Source organism: Passer domesticus, chromosome 9, assembly GCF_036417665.1.
Source record: "Passer domesticus isolate bPasDom1 chromosome 9, bPasDom1.hap1, whole genome shotgun sequence".
In the NCBI taxonomy this organism is placed as follows: domain Eukaryota; kingdom Metazoa; phylum Chordata; class Aves; order Passeriformes; family Passeridae; genus Passer; species Passer domesticus.
The window spans coordinates 12,203,446-12,215,833 of NC_087482.1; the positions used below are offsets into that span (position 1 = coordinate 12,203,446).

At 42.7% G+C, this 12,388-nt stretch overlaps 1 protein-coding gene across 1 annotated transcript; it reads right to left on the reverse strand.

The window, feature by feature from the left end:
* Positions 1–297: 297 nt before the first annotated feature.
* Positions 298–11,641, reverse strand: LOC135307641 (complex I assembly factor ACAD9, mitochondrial-like). The gene is made up of 16 exons (XM_064432043.1): positions 11,540–11,641; positions 11,265–11,371; positions 10,449–10,549; positions 9,709–9,787; positions 8,628–8,802; positions 7,956–8,029; positions 6,659–6,734; positions 5,894–5,964; positions 5,444–5,563; positions 4,690–4,818; positions 3,857–3,936; positions 3,241–3,367; positions 2,460–2,537; positions 1,845–1,973; positions 1,031–1,103; positions 298–580 (listed from the first exon to the last, which is right to left on the reverse strand). The coding sequence occupies exons 1-16, from the start codon at positions 11,559–11,561 to the stop codon at positions 480–482; spliced, it is 1,542 nt and encodes a 513-aa protein (XP_064288113.1). The 5' UTR covers positions 11,562–11,641; the 3' UTR covers positions 298–479.
* Between the last annotated feature and the right edge of the window lie 747 nt (positions 11,642–12,388).

Sequence of the window (12,388 nt, forward strand, 5' to 3'; positions counted from 1 at the left end):
GTAGTACTTTAATTTAATATAATATCCTCATATATCAGCCTTCTGAAACATGGAGTCAAGATTCTCATCTCTTCCCTCATCCTGGAATCCTCAAGCTTGCTCAGTGAATGAGCAGCTGATTGAAGTACAAAAATACTGAGAAACCCCACAGTCCCTTCCTAGGAAGAAACATCTCCCCATCTAAACCTCACCTGTCTTTATCCAGTTACAGGGGAAACAGACATATATATATATATATATATATATATATATATATATATATATATGTATGTATGTCTGTAATAAAATAACTTCAGCTTTAAATGAAATCTCTGTATTTATCCTTTTCCTATGAAATTTTGGTTAGAAAGAAGTTTTATTTTACACAGTTACATTTAGTAAAGACATTAAATAACAGATGCTTTTAAGATGCCAAATACTGGAACTGCAGCAAATTCCTCCCTGACTGACATTCATGAGTGCCTGCTCTCAGGGAGGAATCAGAAGGTCCTGTCCAGAGGGTGAGAGCAGATGTATGCCCTCTTCTCCAGGATCTGCTTTGCAGCTTTTTTAATGGAATCATCCAGATTTTCATCAGCATCTGTGGAGAAAGAGAGAAAAGTCAACTAAGGGACCACAAAGAGCTGTTGTAAATTTCTTTCAAGAAGTGTTTTTGAACACAAATGCAAGAGTGTGAGGGCCAGGAAGAAACTGAACATTCTCTATTGAAAAAGATTGGTTATTACAGACTGAGCTTCAGAGACCCAATGCCCAGCTGGTCAGTACTTCCCAAAGAGTCCAAATCCCTCATTTCTATCAGCTACTTGTCAGAAGTATATACATGAAATGTAGATATTATATTCCTCAATAAGGAACTCTTGCAGTTGGCTTTAGCTATGAAGTGAAGAGACTCTTTTCAACAGGTTCCAGCTCTGCTGCTTGTTTCAATTAAAAGCGGAGCCAAACTCTTCTGTTGGTCACATCAAACTCACCTTTTTTTGATTACAGTCTGAAAGACAGAAGAGCGTAAGAACTATTTTATAGTACTTACATTTTTCTAATTGAGCCATGGCATAATTATTCTTGAAATAGGCTTCTGTGCAGAAGATATTTGTAAGAAGCACCTGGAAAAGGAGTAAAACTGAGTTTAAAAATAGTGAATGAATTTCATAACAAAAACCATGTAGTAAGAATACAGTAATTGAAACATCTCAAAGCTCTTTGATGATGGTGCCCTGAACCCCAGCCATGTGCAGTGCAGCCTCAGCTGTCCCTTTGAGGCCAGAGAACTGCCAAGGCTCAGGGCTGGGATGAGCCTTCGCCCAAAAGCTACTCCAAGACTGATTGGGAATCAATCCAGAGCAGGGCTCACACAAAGAGCAAAGTCTCAAGGCCAAAGCCAAACCTTCATCACGTTGGATTTGTTTTCACACTGATCTGGAGCAAATTTTTCTTGTGCTGCAACACCACTGTTACCATGAAACTTTACATGAGCTACTAAATAAGCACTGTCCTGTCCTGACCTGAGCTGTGCTGCCCAAATACTGTTGTGCTTATGTGTTTTTATTAATGATTATATGGAAAGAGCTTGGGAAGAACTGCATGGTGTTAACAGATTTGAGAGAACGTGCAGAGTTGTGGTGAGGTTCTAAATGTCTGTGTATGTGTTACAGAAGTATTTTAAACATGTTGAAAGTGTGCAGCTCAACAAGCAGAGCCCCTGAGAGGCTCCTGCACTCTGGCAGGTTTAGCTACGTTCTGCTGCACTTTTATGGGAGAGTTTGCTGTAATTCCCCAGAGATGCAGCCTGCCTGCTGCCAGGAGCACAGCCTGAGTGGGAATGGTTGGTGCTGAGGGACACTCACCTCGTGGTCATGGTTCCTGAGCCCGATGCTGATGGAGCGGCTGGCCCGGGAGATGGCTGCAGTCATTGCATACAAATTAATCACCACATCTGCCACTCTCTTCAGCACCAGCTGCTCATCCACTATTGTCTGGGAGAGAGAAAATCATTATCTGCTTGTGGTTTGCCAATTTAAAACTTTAACCAAATATCACTGTCCATACTTCATGTTTAGGTCCAGCTTTATTTCGCATAAACCCGTTCTAGCCTAGGTCAGAAATTATCATTGTTAGTTTTGGGTTTACTAAGCTGCACCTTTTAAATTCTACTTGTAAAATTGTAATATTGATGTGTGCCTTAAACCACTTTGTTAAATGCCTGTAGCAGCAGGATTTGTGCTTACACAAGAAGAAAACAACCAATTCACTGAGGGTGCTGGTACTTTGGTTTTGGTTCTAACAATGTAACTTGCCCATTACACTGAGTACCTAATGTCAGTGTGTTTTCTCACACCCAGTGAGAAGGTGTCATGTGAAGGAAGTGCTGGTCCTGCCACACTCAGTCCCCTGCAGGTTCCAGTGGGGCCCTGAGGATAAACTACTCAGTAACAAAGACAACAGACAAAATAAATAGTTACCTTGCCAAACCTACTTAGCAGGCCCCTGACTGTAGTTCCAAAATAATAAATGTTTTCTTCAAGTTTCTTGGCATTCTCCTATAAAACAAAACACAAAATAGAACAATTTGAGTAGTCTTATAACAGAAAAGCAACATACCCCCACCCCCTTTAAAGAGGATACTGGATTTTCTCTTTTTTAACATTCATCCACCTTGCTGCTAAAAGCCAGACAGGCACATTTCTTTCTCTCAAAGATCCATTACAATTTTCTGGAGTTTACTCTCAGTAACTTTTAGTATAGGCTTATGATAACAAAAGTAACTAACAGAACGCCCCATGAAAAATATACCTTATCTTTTTCCTATTAACAGAACATTCATTTTTGGTCATAAAAACCTTTTCCTAAGTGATTAAGCAAGTATGTGTATGTGTAATTCACAGTCATTCTGACCTGAAACTCTGTTCCAATTAAACAGGAAAAACTCCTGTTTTGTAACTAACCTTATAACAAAGGGCAGCTATTAAAAACGCTTTCATATGGTGAAGGCTCAATTTATACAAATTATCCAAATGGATCTAAAACTGGATTTGGTATAAACACAGGCTTAGGGCAGCCTTCATCCTCCCTTGATACCTGGACAATAACTGTAACTTCTTACCCTGTCATGGTGCCAACATCTGCTTACCCTGGAAAATCTCACTGCCCCTAGGTATACATTTTGGTTTGCAAAACCAGGAGATGAAATTGTGGCAAGCAGCAAAGGGAACAAACACAAGAGCTCAGCAGAGAGGCCCTTACCTGGAGGCTGGGATGCACCACCCCACTGTCACCTACAAGCCCCAGATCCACCTTCCTGCCCAGGGTGTCCTGTAACCTGGTCAGGAACTCCCCCAGCGCCACTCCCACGTTTCCTTTCTTGATTGCTCTGAAATGTTGGGGAAAGAATGGCTGTTAAAAAAAATTCCAAGAGGTTCAGACACAACCAGTTGGAATTCCAAATACTTTAGCACTAAGTCCTGATCCACTGCTGTGAAGTCTGGAGAACAACTGTGGAGCCTTAAGAGTCATCAGCTGCTCTCCAAGACACCCACAAGGAATTCCAGAGACCAGTACTCAATATGCACAATGCAGCTGTTGTGTCAATACAACTTCATTCAGATACAAAATATTCATTACTGGTCTTAAAAGAAATAATTACAGCTTGTGTAAAAGTCCAAGATAAAATGAATTAAATGCTACAATTCCTAAATCTATGAACCATCCCATTAAAAACACAGAGTCCCTGTAACAGTGAACTTTTACAGACAATAAATAGAAATACTGCAGGTATTCCCTGCAGTTTGTCCTCTTATCTATAAAGTTATCTGATTCTGTTTAGTTTATTTAAAACTATTAAGAATAAATAAGAACATACTTAATTTTGTCAGTTAAGATCTTCCCTGCATGCTGCATCCCTGTCAGTGCAATGTACATTCTCAGGATTTCATTGGTGCCCTGGAAAAAGCAGAAGAGAAAGTGAGAAGGTGGGTAACCAGAGTTTACAATAGTGTTTCCCAAGCAGGTCTGTTGTGCCCCTGTGCTCTTCCCACTGCTCCAGTATCACATGATGACTCTCCCCACACATAAACTGCCGCCTTTTGCTTTATCTCAGTTTTAATTCTGATTTCATGGGGCATTGCAGAAGTTGAGCCCCTCATCATTAAACACACAAATATACCCCAATGTAAAAGAAAACAGACAAAATGCATTTTGATTAAAAATGCTCTGCACTGTTCCAGTGAAGGAATATTTGAATAGTTGTAGAACTGCTCAAAATGAGCTGAGTTAAAATCAAGTCTGACAGTGACTCTGATGTGCACATGATGGGTCACTGACAATCCAGCTTGGAAAGAGAACAAGCTTCAGAACCAACCTTTCTTTTAATTTAAATAGCCATCAATAAGTTAATTAAATGTCTAAGTTGATCTTTTATGAGTTTCTCTGCTTCTCTTGTGAGAAGCACACAAGAGGAAAGGTTACTGCTGTAACTCACACTGTGGTCAGTCTGTAAAAGCCATCATAGCTTATTTTATTATAGGGAACTACTATTGATATTCCAAAGAAAACAAGGTTAGTCCTGCAGTTTTACTGTTAGAGACTTTGCAGCTGAAGGAACAAGATCCTGGTCAATCAAACCTTCAGGTTTCTACTCCCCTTTATAGGAGGTGTGAACTGCAGTTTGCAGAAAAAGGGGATCCTGGTACTTGCCTCAAAGATGAGCAGGATCCTGGTGTCTCTGAGGTAGCGTTCATAAGGATAATCCTTCATGTAGCCAAGGCCTCCAAGAATCTGCAGAGCCTCACTCACACATGCCCAGGCACCTTCAGAGCTGAACACCTGCCATGGAACAGGGTTTGATCAGCAGAGAGTAGATAATAAATCAGCAATAAACACAGGATGCCCTGCTCTGGGGTTGTATCCACAGGACACTGCTGCAGCGTTTTCTGTGTGTTACACCGGTCCTGGAGCAGTATCCCTGTGGCTCAGGGGTTTGTCAAATTTAGTGATGCAATGCACAGGGCACTCTCCACATTCCAGGGACAGGGGCAGCCCCACACAGGGAGAGCAGCTGCAGCTGCTTGGCTGGAGCCCAGAGCAGGAGTTTTCTGCAGTGACCATGAGGGACACCCTGACAGGCACAGACTGGATATTCCACAGGGTTTGTTGTGCCATCAGGTCCCTGGGAAAGCTGGCACAGCAGCAGCTTGGCCAGGATGGCAGCTGGAGTGTGACTGAGTGTCCCAGTGCTCATGTGAGGCCTCCTCAGACGCCAGCTCAGCGGCTGTGACATTCTCAACCTGTTCCCTGCAGGTTTTATTTTGCACGAGTCTGAGCTTGTGGGGTACAGACAGAACAGTATCTGTCATTCCACCTGGCTGCAGTGCTTCTCTCCTCTAAATGCAGCCCTGAGTTCTCAGCCCTCTGCAGGCTGAACACTGAGCCTTTTCCCAGCCCTGGTTACCTTGACCATGGCAGCCTCGACGGAGCAGTCAGGGAAGCCTGGCCTGTCCATCATCCCTGCAGTCAGGTAAGCCATGCTCTCCACCACGTAGGCTTTCACAGCCATCAAACAAAACTTCTCCTGCCACACAGCAACAGGAGGAATCGTACAGAAATTCAGATGCAAAAGTCCACAATCAACCCTCAAACTTAAAAAGACCTGCAGTTCTTATATGTTTTACATCATCAAATTAATCAATCAATAAAAAGTACCACTTTGAAACAACAATAAATAAAAAATACTTTTATACATTTATCATTCTGGACATTTAAAAGATCAGTGTACAGAAGTCAGCACCAGGTTCACACAAATTTCTAGCAAATCCTTTAAACCAGTACAGCCAAAATACACCCAATGCAATCTATGTCCTGGCACTTCGCACAGAGATTTAGGTGTTTCATGTTTTGTTACCTGAATTAATCCAAACTGGCTGAGTTTCTTATTGAATTGTTTCCTGGTGCAAGCATACTCTGATGTCAGTTCTTCAAAGAAAGAAAAACAAGTCATTCTCAGAAGGGCTGTGACAGACCATTCCAGCAGCTGGTGTCCTTCCCTGGGCGGTGACATTCCAGTCTGTGCCCAGGAGCCCCCTGGCTGTTCCAGAAGCAGCACTTTGTGAAAATCACCCTCACACTGATGATGTTGACCAAGTGTGGGACCAGCCTGTCAAAGGCTTTTGAACCAGAGGTATGAACCTGTACTCTTAAGAGAAGTGATCAGGTTTGGTGCTAATTGGTTAGAGAGACTTCTGTTACTGTTTTGGCTAATAATTGGCAGAAAGCAGTTTTAGCCCTAGTTACTGTGTGCAGCTTTGAGCCAGTTATTCAGGTGGGAGGTTCCAGGGGAGATTACACCTTCTAAAATCAATAGTACAGAGGTTTTTTTGTTGGGAATAACATTTTACCTCAGGGAAGTCCAACAGAGGCAATAACCTCCCACTCTATGAACTGAATCTACACTGTACAAAAGGAAAAAGACCTTTATTTCAAAACCTCTGCAAGCAGGCTTTTAATTTAATTTAATTTTTCAAAACCATATTTTCGTGTTTTAAAGATATCAAAGCCTGTTATGACAAGGTCAAGACTCCTGCTCCCACTCTGAATGTCCTGCATGATCTGCCTCAGGCAGAGCAGTTTCTGCTGGCACCCAGCCATGCAGAGCTCCCAATTCACCCACCTATCAACTTCTTAATCATTCCAGCAGATGCACTGCCCATGCTAAATCTTCCACTGTTGAGGATATTCATGGCAACCTGTGAAGAAACAGATGGGGTTTAGGCCACATTCTCCTTAGGTCACTGCTTCCTGCTTCTGTGTTCCCTGGATTTCACTCCTCACTGGGACACACTGCCAGTCCTGGAGAGTGCCCTCACATCAGCCACCACAGCTCTCAGCATCCCAAGGAAAGTGCTTCAAAACTGGGCTTTTCCTGCCACCCATTACATCCAATTTTGTATCTGAAGTAGATGATCCGGTGACTTGGAAATAATCTCTAATTAGATGAAGGTAAAATGTAGATAAAAATGCATTTATCTGCAGCTGGTAAACAACATTCCAGCTGGACAGCACGGCTCCAGTTTATCAGATGAAGAAAACCACAGTATTTCTCCTTGCAGCTGACCTGTGATGGCTGCTCTCTGCCTCAGGTGGCTTTCAGCAACACATCACAGAAGGGATAAGAAAGGAGGTATAGAAATGAAATACAGACCAATAATGTAAAAAAAATAGATTTTAGAGTCTGGTGTCTGTAGTGTTGTTTCTCAACATGGGTGACTCATGTCAAAGCCTGTTAGGAAAGAAGTCACTGTCCTACATTTTAACTTGTCAGGAAGGCACCATAACAATCTTCTTTTAATCTCTACTACATTAAGGAAAATAATTTCTTTTAGCACTTAGGCCTGGACTTGCCTGCTACAGCAGGAATAAGAAATGGAGAAGGAGTAAGAGCAGGTTAGCAACTCCCCAGGTCACACTCTCAGAGAAAGGTTACACAGCAAGGCCACCTGTGGTTTTCTCTCCTGGGGTCCTGCCAGCATTTCCCTGTGCAACAGGGCAGCCCTGGAGAAGCACCTGACAGCCAGGGCACCTTGGAGCTGGGCATGCCTCCAGCACTCCCTGTGACATCCACACAGCCTGTGCCAGGGTGTCTCCCTTCCCACATTCTGCTCTGGAACCAGCAGAGGACATGTCCTCCATTCAGGGCAGAAGGGCAGCTGAAGTCACTCCCTCTTCTGAGGGGACACCACAACAAACAACCAAAAGCCCAACAAGAAGAGAAGAAACACAGAAATCTGAGATGATGGCACACTGTGCACTGTCCAGTGACACCAATTTACAGATCAATGGGGGAATCTCTCTTCCTGTACCCTAGAGTGTGGCAGTGCTCACACCACCCACAAGGAAACTTCAGCACGGGGGGAAACAGCCTCCTTCAGACTTCTATAAATCACCAGTAGTTATTCTCCACTGCTTACCTTAAATCCCCCTCCAACTTCTCCAATTACATTCTCTATAGGCACTTTGGTGTTTTCAAAATGTACTTCACAGGCTGAAACACAGAATTAACACTTGATCAAATATGACACAGAAATACTTAAAAGACATTCAGGAACTTAAGTCAGTATTTGTAGCAGGAAATGAAGTCTTCCTAATGCATTGTTTATGACAGAATTATACATGCTTCGCCAAAGAAGTGAGAATTTGGGAAAAGGCTGTAGTTGACATCAGTTATTGATGTAAAATATTTAAAATATTATGAATATACACTGTGTAAACAGAGAACTACAGTTTGGTCTTTATTTCTAGTTCTAAGGAACTGACTGAACAGTCACCAAGATGGTGAAAAGATGCAATCATTACAAAGCTTAGAAGAGCTGAAGAACGTGGACTTCTAGATTAAACCTACTGGCCACTGAGTCTCCTGAATGATTTCTTTCACTGCACAGTGAATGAACTCCACAAATTGGATTTCTTATTTCAGACCCTGCGTCAGGAAGGGCTCCTGGGAAAAGCCAGCTAAAGAAACATGAAACTTATACTGTAACATGGAATACGTATTGATTTGCCCCTGAATTCAGATGATCCAACCAAAATAAAACCTTAAACTATGAAAACAAGTTCTGCTAACAGTTTTAGGTGGCTCTTACTGTTGGAGCCTCGAATGCCCAGTTTATCCTCGGGTTTCCCATGGGTGACGCCCCCGAAGTCCCGCTCCACGATGAAAGCAGTGATTTTATCCTTCACCTGCCCGTCCTTGTCCACAATCTCTGTCCTGGCAAACACTGTGAAAATACTGGCCAGGCCACCATTGGAGATCCAGACCTGTTTTGAGAGAGGGAAGATATGTAAGAAAGGTAAATGTGCTGATTTTGTGGGCACAGCCCTCCAGGGTTTTGTAACAGGCTGGGAAAAGAACAGAGTGCTGAAAAATTGCTGTTCCTTCCCTTCAGTTCTAATGAGGGTCTGCTCCCAGGGTGAGCACATTTCTGAGGAGAGCTGACCACATGTGCTCAGTTTAGAGCAACTTTAAAACCAGAATGTAGTATCAATATGCATTAAATTAAAATCCACAGTGCATTTCCACAAAAGCTGGTCCATCCTGCTGCTGCTGGCACCTGAGAGATACAGGGGCAATGCAGACTGGACAAACCCTGTGGCCAAAAATTAACTCTGATGAGAAATTCTCTGATCAGCCTCTCCCCCAGGGTGGGTCTCTTCACACCACAAATGGATCAACAACTACAGACCAAGTCTGCAACGCATCCAATACTGCTGAAACCAGGACATCTCTGATTTCTTCAAGACTGGCTTTTGTCACGGTTTCTTTTAACAGAAAGGTTCCAGGCAGACCTATTTCTAATTAAATATCAAGTTGTATTTTAAAATCTAGCCTGCAGAATGAAGAGATGTCAAATACAGGTTCAGGTTTCCTTTTACCTAAGCTGTCATGGAAGGGGCTGATTTACTAAGAAACCAACCCGCCCTGAAGCTGAACACACAAATGGCCAACAGAGAAAGAACCCAGGGTAGTTTTCCATTTTCCTTACCAGGAGTTTAATGCAGTAATTCTCTAACAATAATTTTCTATTCCCTTTGTGCCTAATCTTTTTGACAGGGTCATTCTCCTCTAGCTTGGAAACCTCCCAGTTCCAGACTGATGCAAAAGACAAGAACACTTCCTACATTTGTAAGAAACCCCTTTCCTGTTCCCAGTCTGTGAGTAGGTACCTTGGAGCCATTTAACAGGAAGTGTTTCCCATCTTCACTCAGGGTTGCCCTTGTCTGGATGGATGCAGCATCACTCCCACTAGAAAACAAACAAGTTATTAATGTTTAAACAAGTAAACATGCTTTAAAAAAACAAAACTGCATATTCCCCCTCTTTCCTATTCTGTAAAAAGGAGGGGGTCTTAAATAGCAGTATATAAATTTTAGCTTTTAACTAACAAGGAAGCTCACTAGACTGAACAGTTCTAAAAGTTACCTGAGGGGACATTTCTTCTCATTACCATGTTATCAGGATTATAACCTGACCAGAATGTGTAGAATGCCACAAAAGCAACATTTTGGAGCTACACTTTGAGCTATGTGAACACACAATGAGCCTCTCACTTAAGTGACAACAAAAATTCTTCCTTTTAGTTTTGGTAGCTCCTTCAAAACAGGCTTTTATATTTTGAATAAGAACTGAAAGCATCCCAGAACAGTCACAGCACATTATTTCTGACGTAGCACAAAGCATCCTTTCAAGTAAATGAATTCCTGGGATGAGAACAAGAATCAAGGATTTCATGGACACTGCCAAAAGCAGCATGTTGGGGAAAGAGTAATTGGAGTGTTCCTTGAAATACCAAAACTAAGCCACAGATGTATATACTGAAGCCATGGGCCCCAGATAAAGAAGCCTGAAGGTATGAAGCAATGCAGCTAAGGCAGTGAGCCCCTGTGGGGCTGTGGGGCAGCAGCACCTGCCGGGCTCGGTGAGGCAGAAGGCAGCAATGTGCTCCCCCGAGGCCAGGCGGGGCAGGTACTTGGCCTTCTGCTCCTCGGTGCCAGCAATGAGGATCCCCTGCAGAAACAAGCACAGGAAACTTTGCAGCATCACCCTGTGGGAAAAGACAGGGAGCTGACAAGCTCCAGCACGTTCAGAAAGCTTCATCTGCAAGTTTTATGGCATAGCAAGAGACAGTTTAATCAACAAGACTGTATTATTTGTCAGTCATTAAAATATTTTTTCATTAGCATTCTCTGCTCAATTCCACAAGGAATCTTCTCTTGCTATAACAAACTGAGTGTGGTTTCAAGCTTCTTTCTGCCATCCACCCAGCACTAAAAAGGTAAATACCTATGGCTATATTCAAGTTCAAAACTGACACACTTTCTCTCAGATGAGTTATCTCCTCTAGGCCCCCCAACATGCAGCCCCAGCCAGCCAAAGTTCCTCTTTTCTGAATTCTTTCCTTCCTCATCACCTGAGCCCCCCGATACTGTTTCAATTCTATTTATTCTAGGTACTTTAAACAAGTTTAGCCAATTAAAAAAAAAAAAAACAACTTGGACTCATTCACCTAAGAACAATTATCCTAATAGTAACTTCCTTGTGTACTTCCTATGCAGCCTTTCTGTCTCACACTGAACCAGTGGCAGAGGCTGCTGCAGACACCAACAACCTGATTTATGCTTTGCCAGTAATTCTGATTTGCTCCCCCTAAGCCCCACATTTTTCACTTCACCTTTTCCATGCAATCTGTGCAGAAGCCCTGGCCCCAGAGCAGCAGCATTACCTTCAGCCCAATGGCCTGGTGAGCTGCCAGGGTCACTGCAATGGAGCCATCCAGGGAGCTGATTTCTCCCAGACGTGCATACATGGTGTTTGACAGGCCCAGCCCACCTGGAACAGGCACCAGGTTTTATTTCAGTACATTTTTTGTGCCACTTCCCCGCTCCCCCAAAAATCCATTTCAAGTACAGAAATACAGGAATGTAGCAGCTTTAACTGGAGAGGTACAAAAGCGGCACAAAATGCACCCCTAGATGTTCTTCTGTGGCATTTACTCACCATATTCCTCTGGAATCTGCATGCCAAAGAGACCCAGGTCCTTCAGTCCTTGTAAGGTTTCGGGTGGGATTTTTGCATCTTGATCGATTTTCTTCGAGTCCACTACAAATAGAGAATTTTTTCTCATTTAACACTGTGTTTCTCAGTGCCCAGAGCAGCTGGGAGGCTACAGGATTCCCCCACCAGGGCCACAGTCACTCATGACCCTTCTCATTCCCAGCTTCACAAGAATTTCTTCTTTCTAGCTGCAGCCTGACCATCCTGTTTGTCCTCATGACATATTCAGGAAAAAGACTTGGAAATGGGAAAAATACAGCATTTATTTCATTTTCTCAAACATTTCTACTGGTTCTGCATGCCAGCAGATTCCAAGACTGGAATAAGCAAAGTATTTTCAGGATTTTCTATCTGAACTAAGTCTAGGTTGTGAATACAAGAAAAAAAAAAGTACATAAATGAGGAAATTAGAAAATCTTGTTCTTAGGAGATTTTAAGATTCTTGGGGGATTAAGAGAGCTGTTCTGTACCATGGCAGTGAAAACAAACAGGAATCATACTTTCTCCAGACTCCATAATTTGACCCTTTTATTCCTTCCCTAAACATCAGGCTGTTTACTCCATGAACCATGTTCCCCCCCACAGAGCAAAGAGTTAAAAAATGTAATTTGAATAAATCCTTTATTTACTGTCAGTGAGCAACACTACAATTTTACAGTTAAAATCACCTGGATCTCGCCAATTGTGATGTGTGACAATCACTGGCTTCTCCAAACTCCTACAGAGTTTGGAAAACCTCTGTCAATGGGAAGGCTGAGACAGTGCTGTTTAACTGCCCCAGAAATTGCTGTC

Bases quoted from the DNA above. Each gene is read 5' to 3' on its own strand.
- LOC135307641 (XM_064432043.1), bottom strand. From the start codon at position 11,561: ATGCAGATTCCAGAGGAATATG. The intron at 10,550-11,264 runs GTAATGCTGCTG...TTGTTTCTGCAG, and splicing joins ACCAGGCCATTGGGCTGAAG to GGGATCCTCATTGCTGGCAC. The intron at 581-1,030 runs GTAAGTACTATA...CTTTCTCCACAG, and splicing joins CATGGCTCAATTAGAAAAAT to ATGCTGATGAAAATCTGGAT.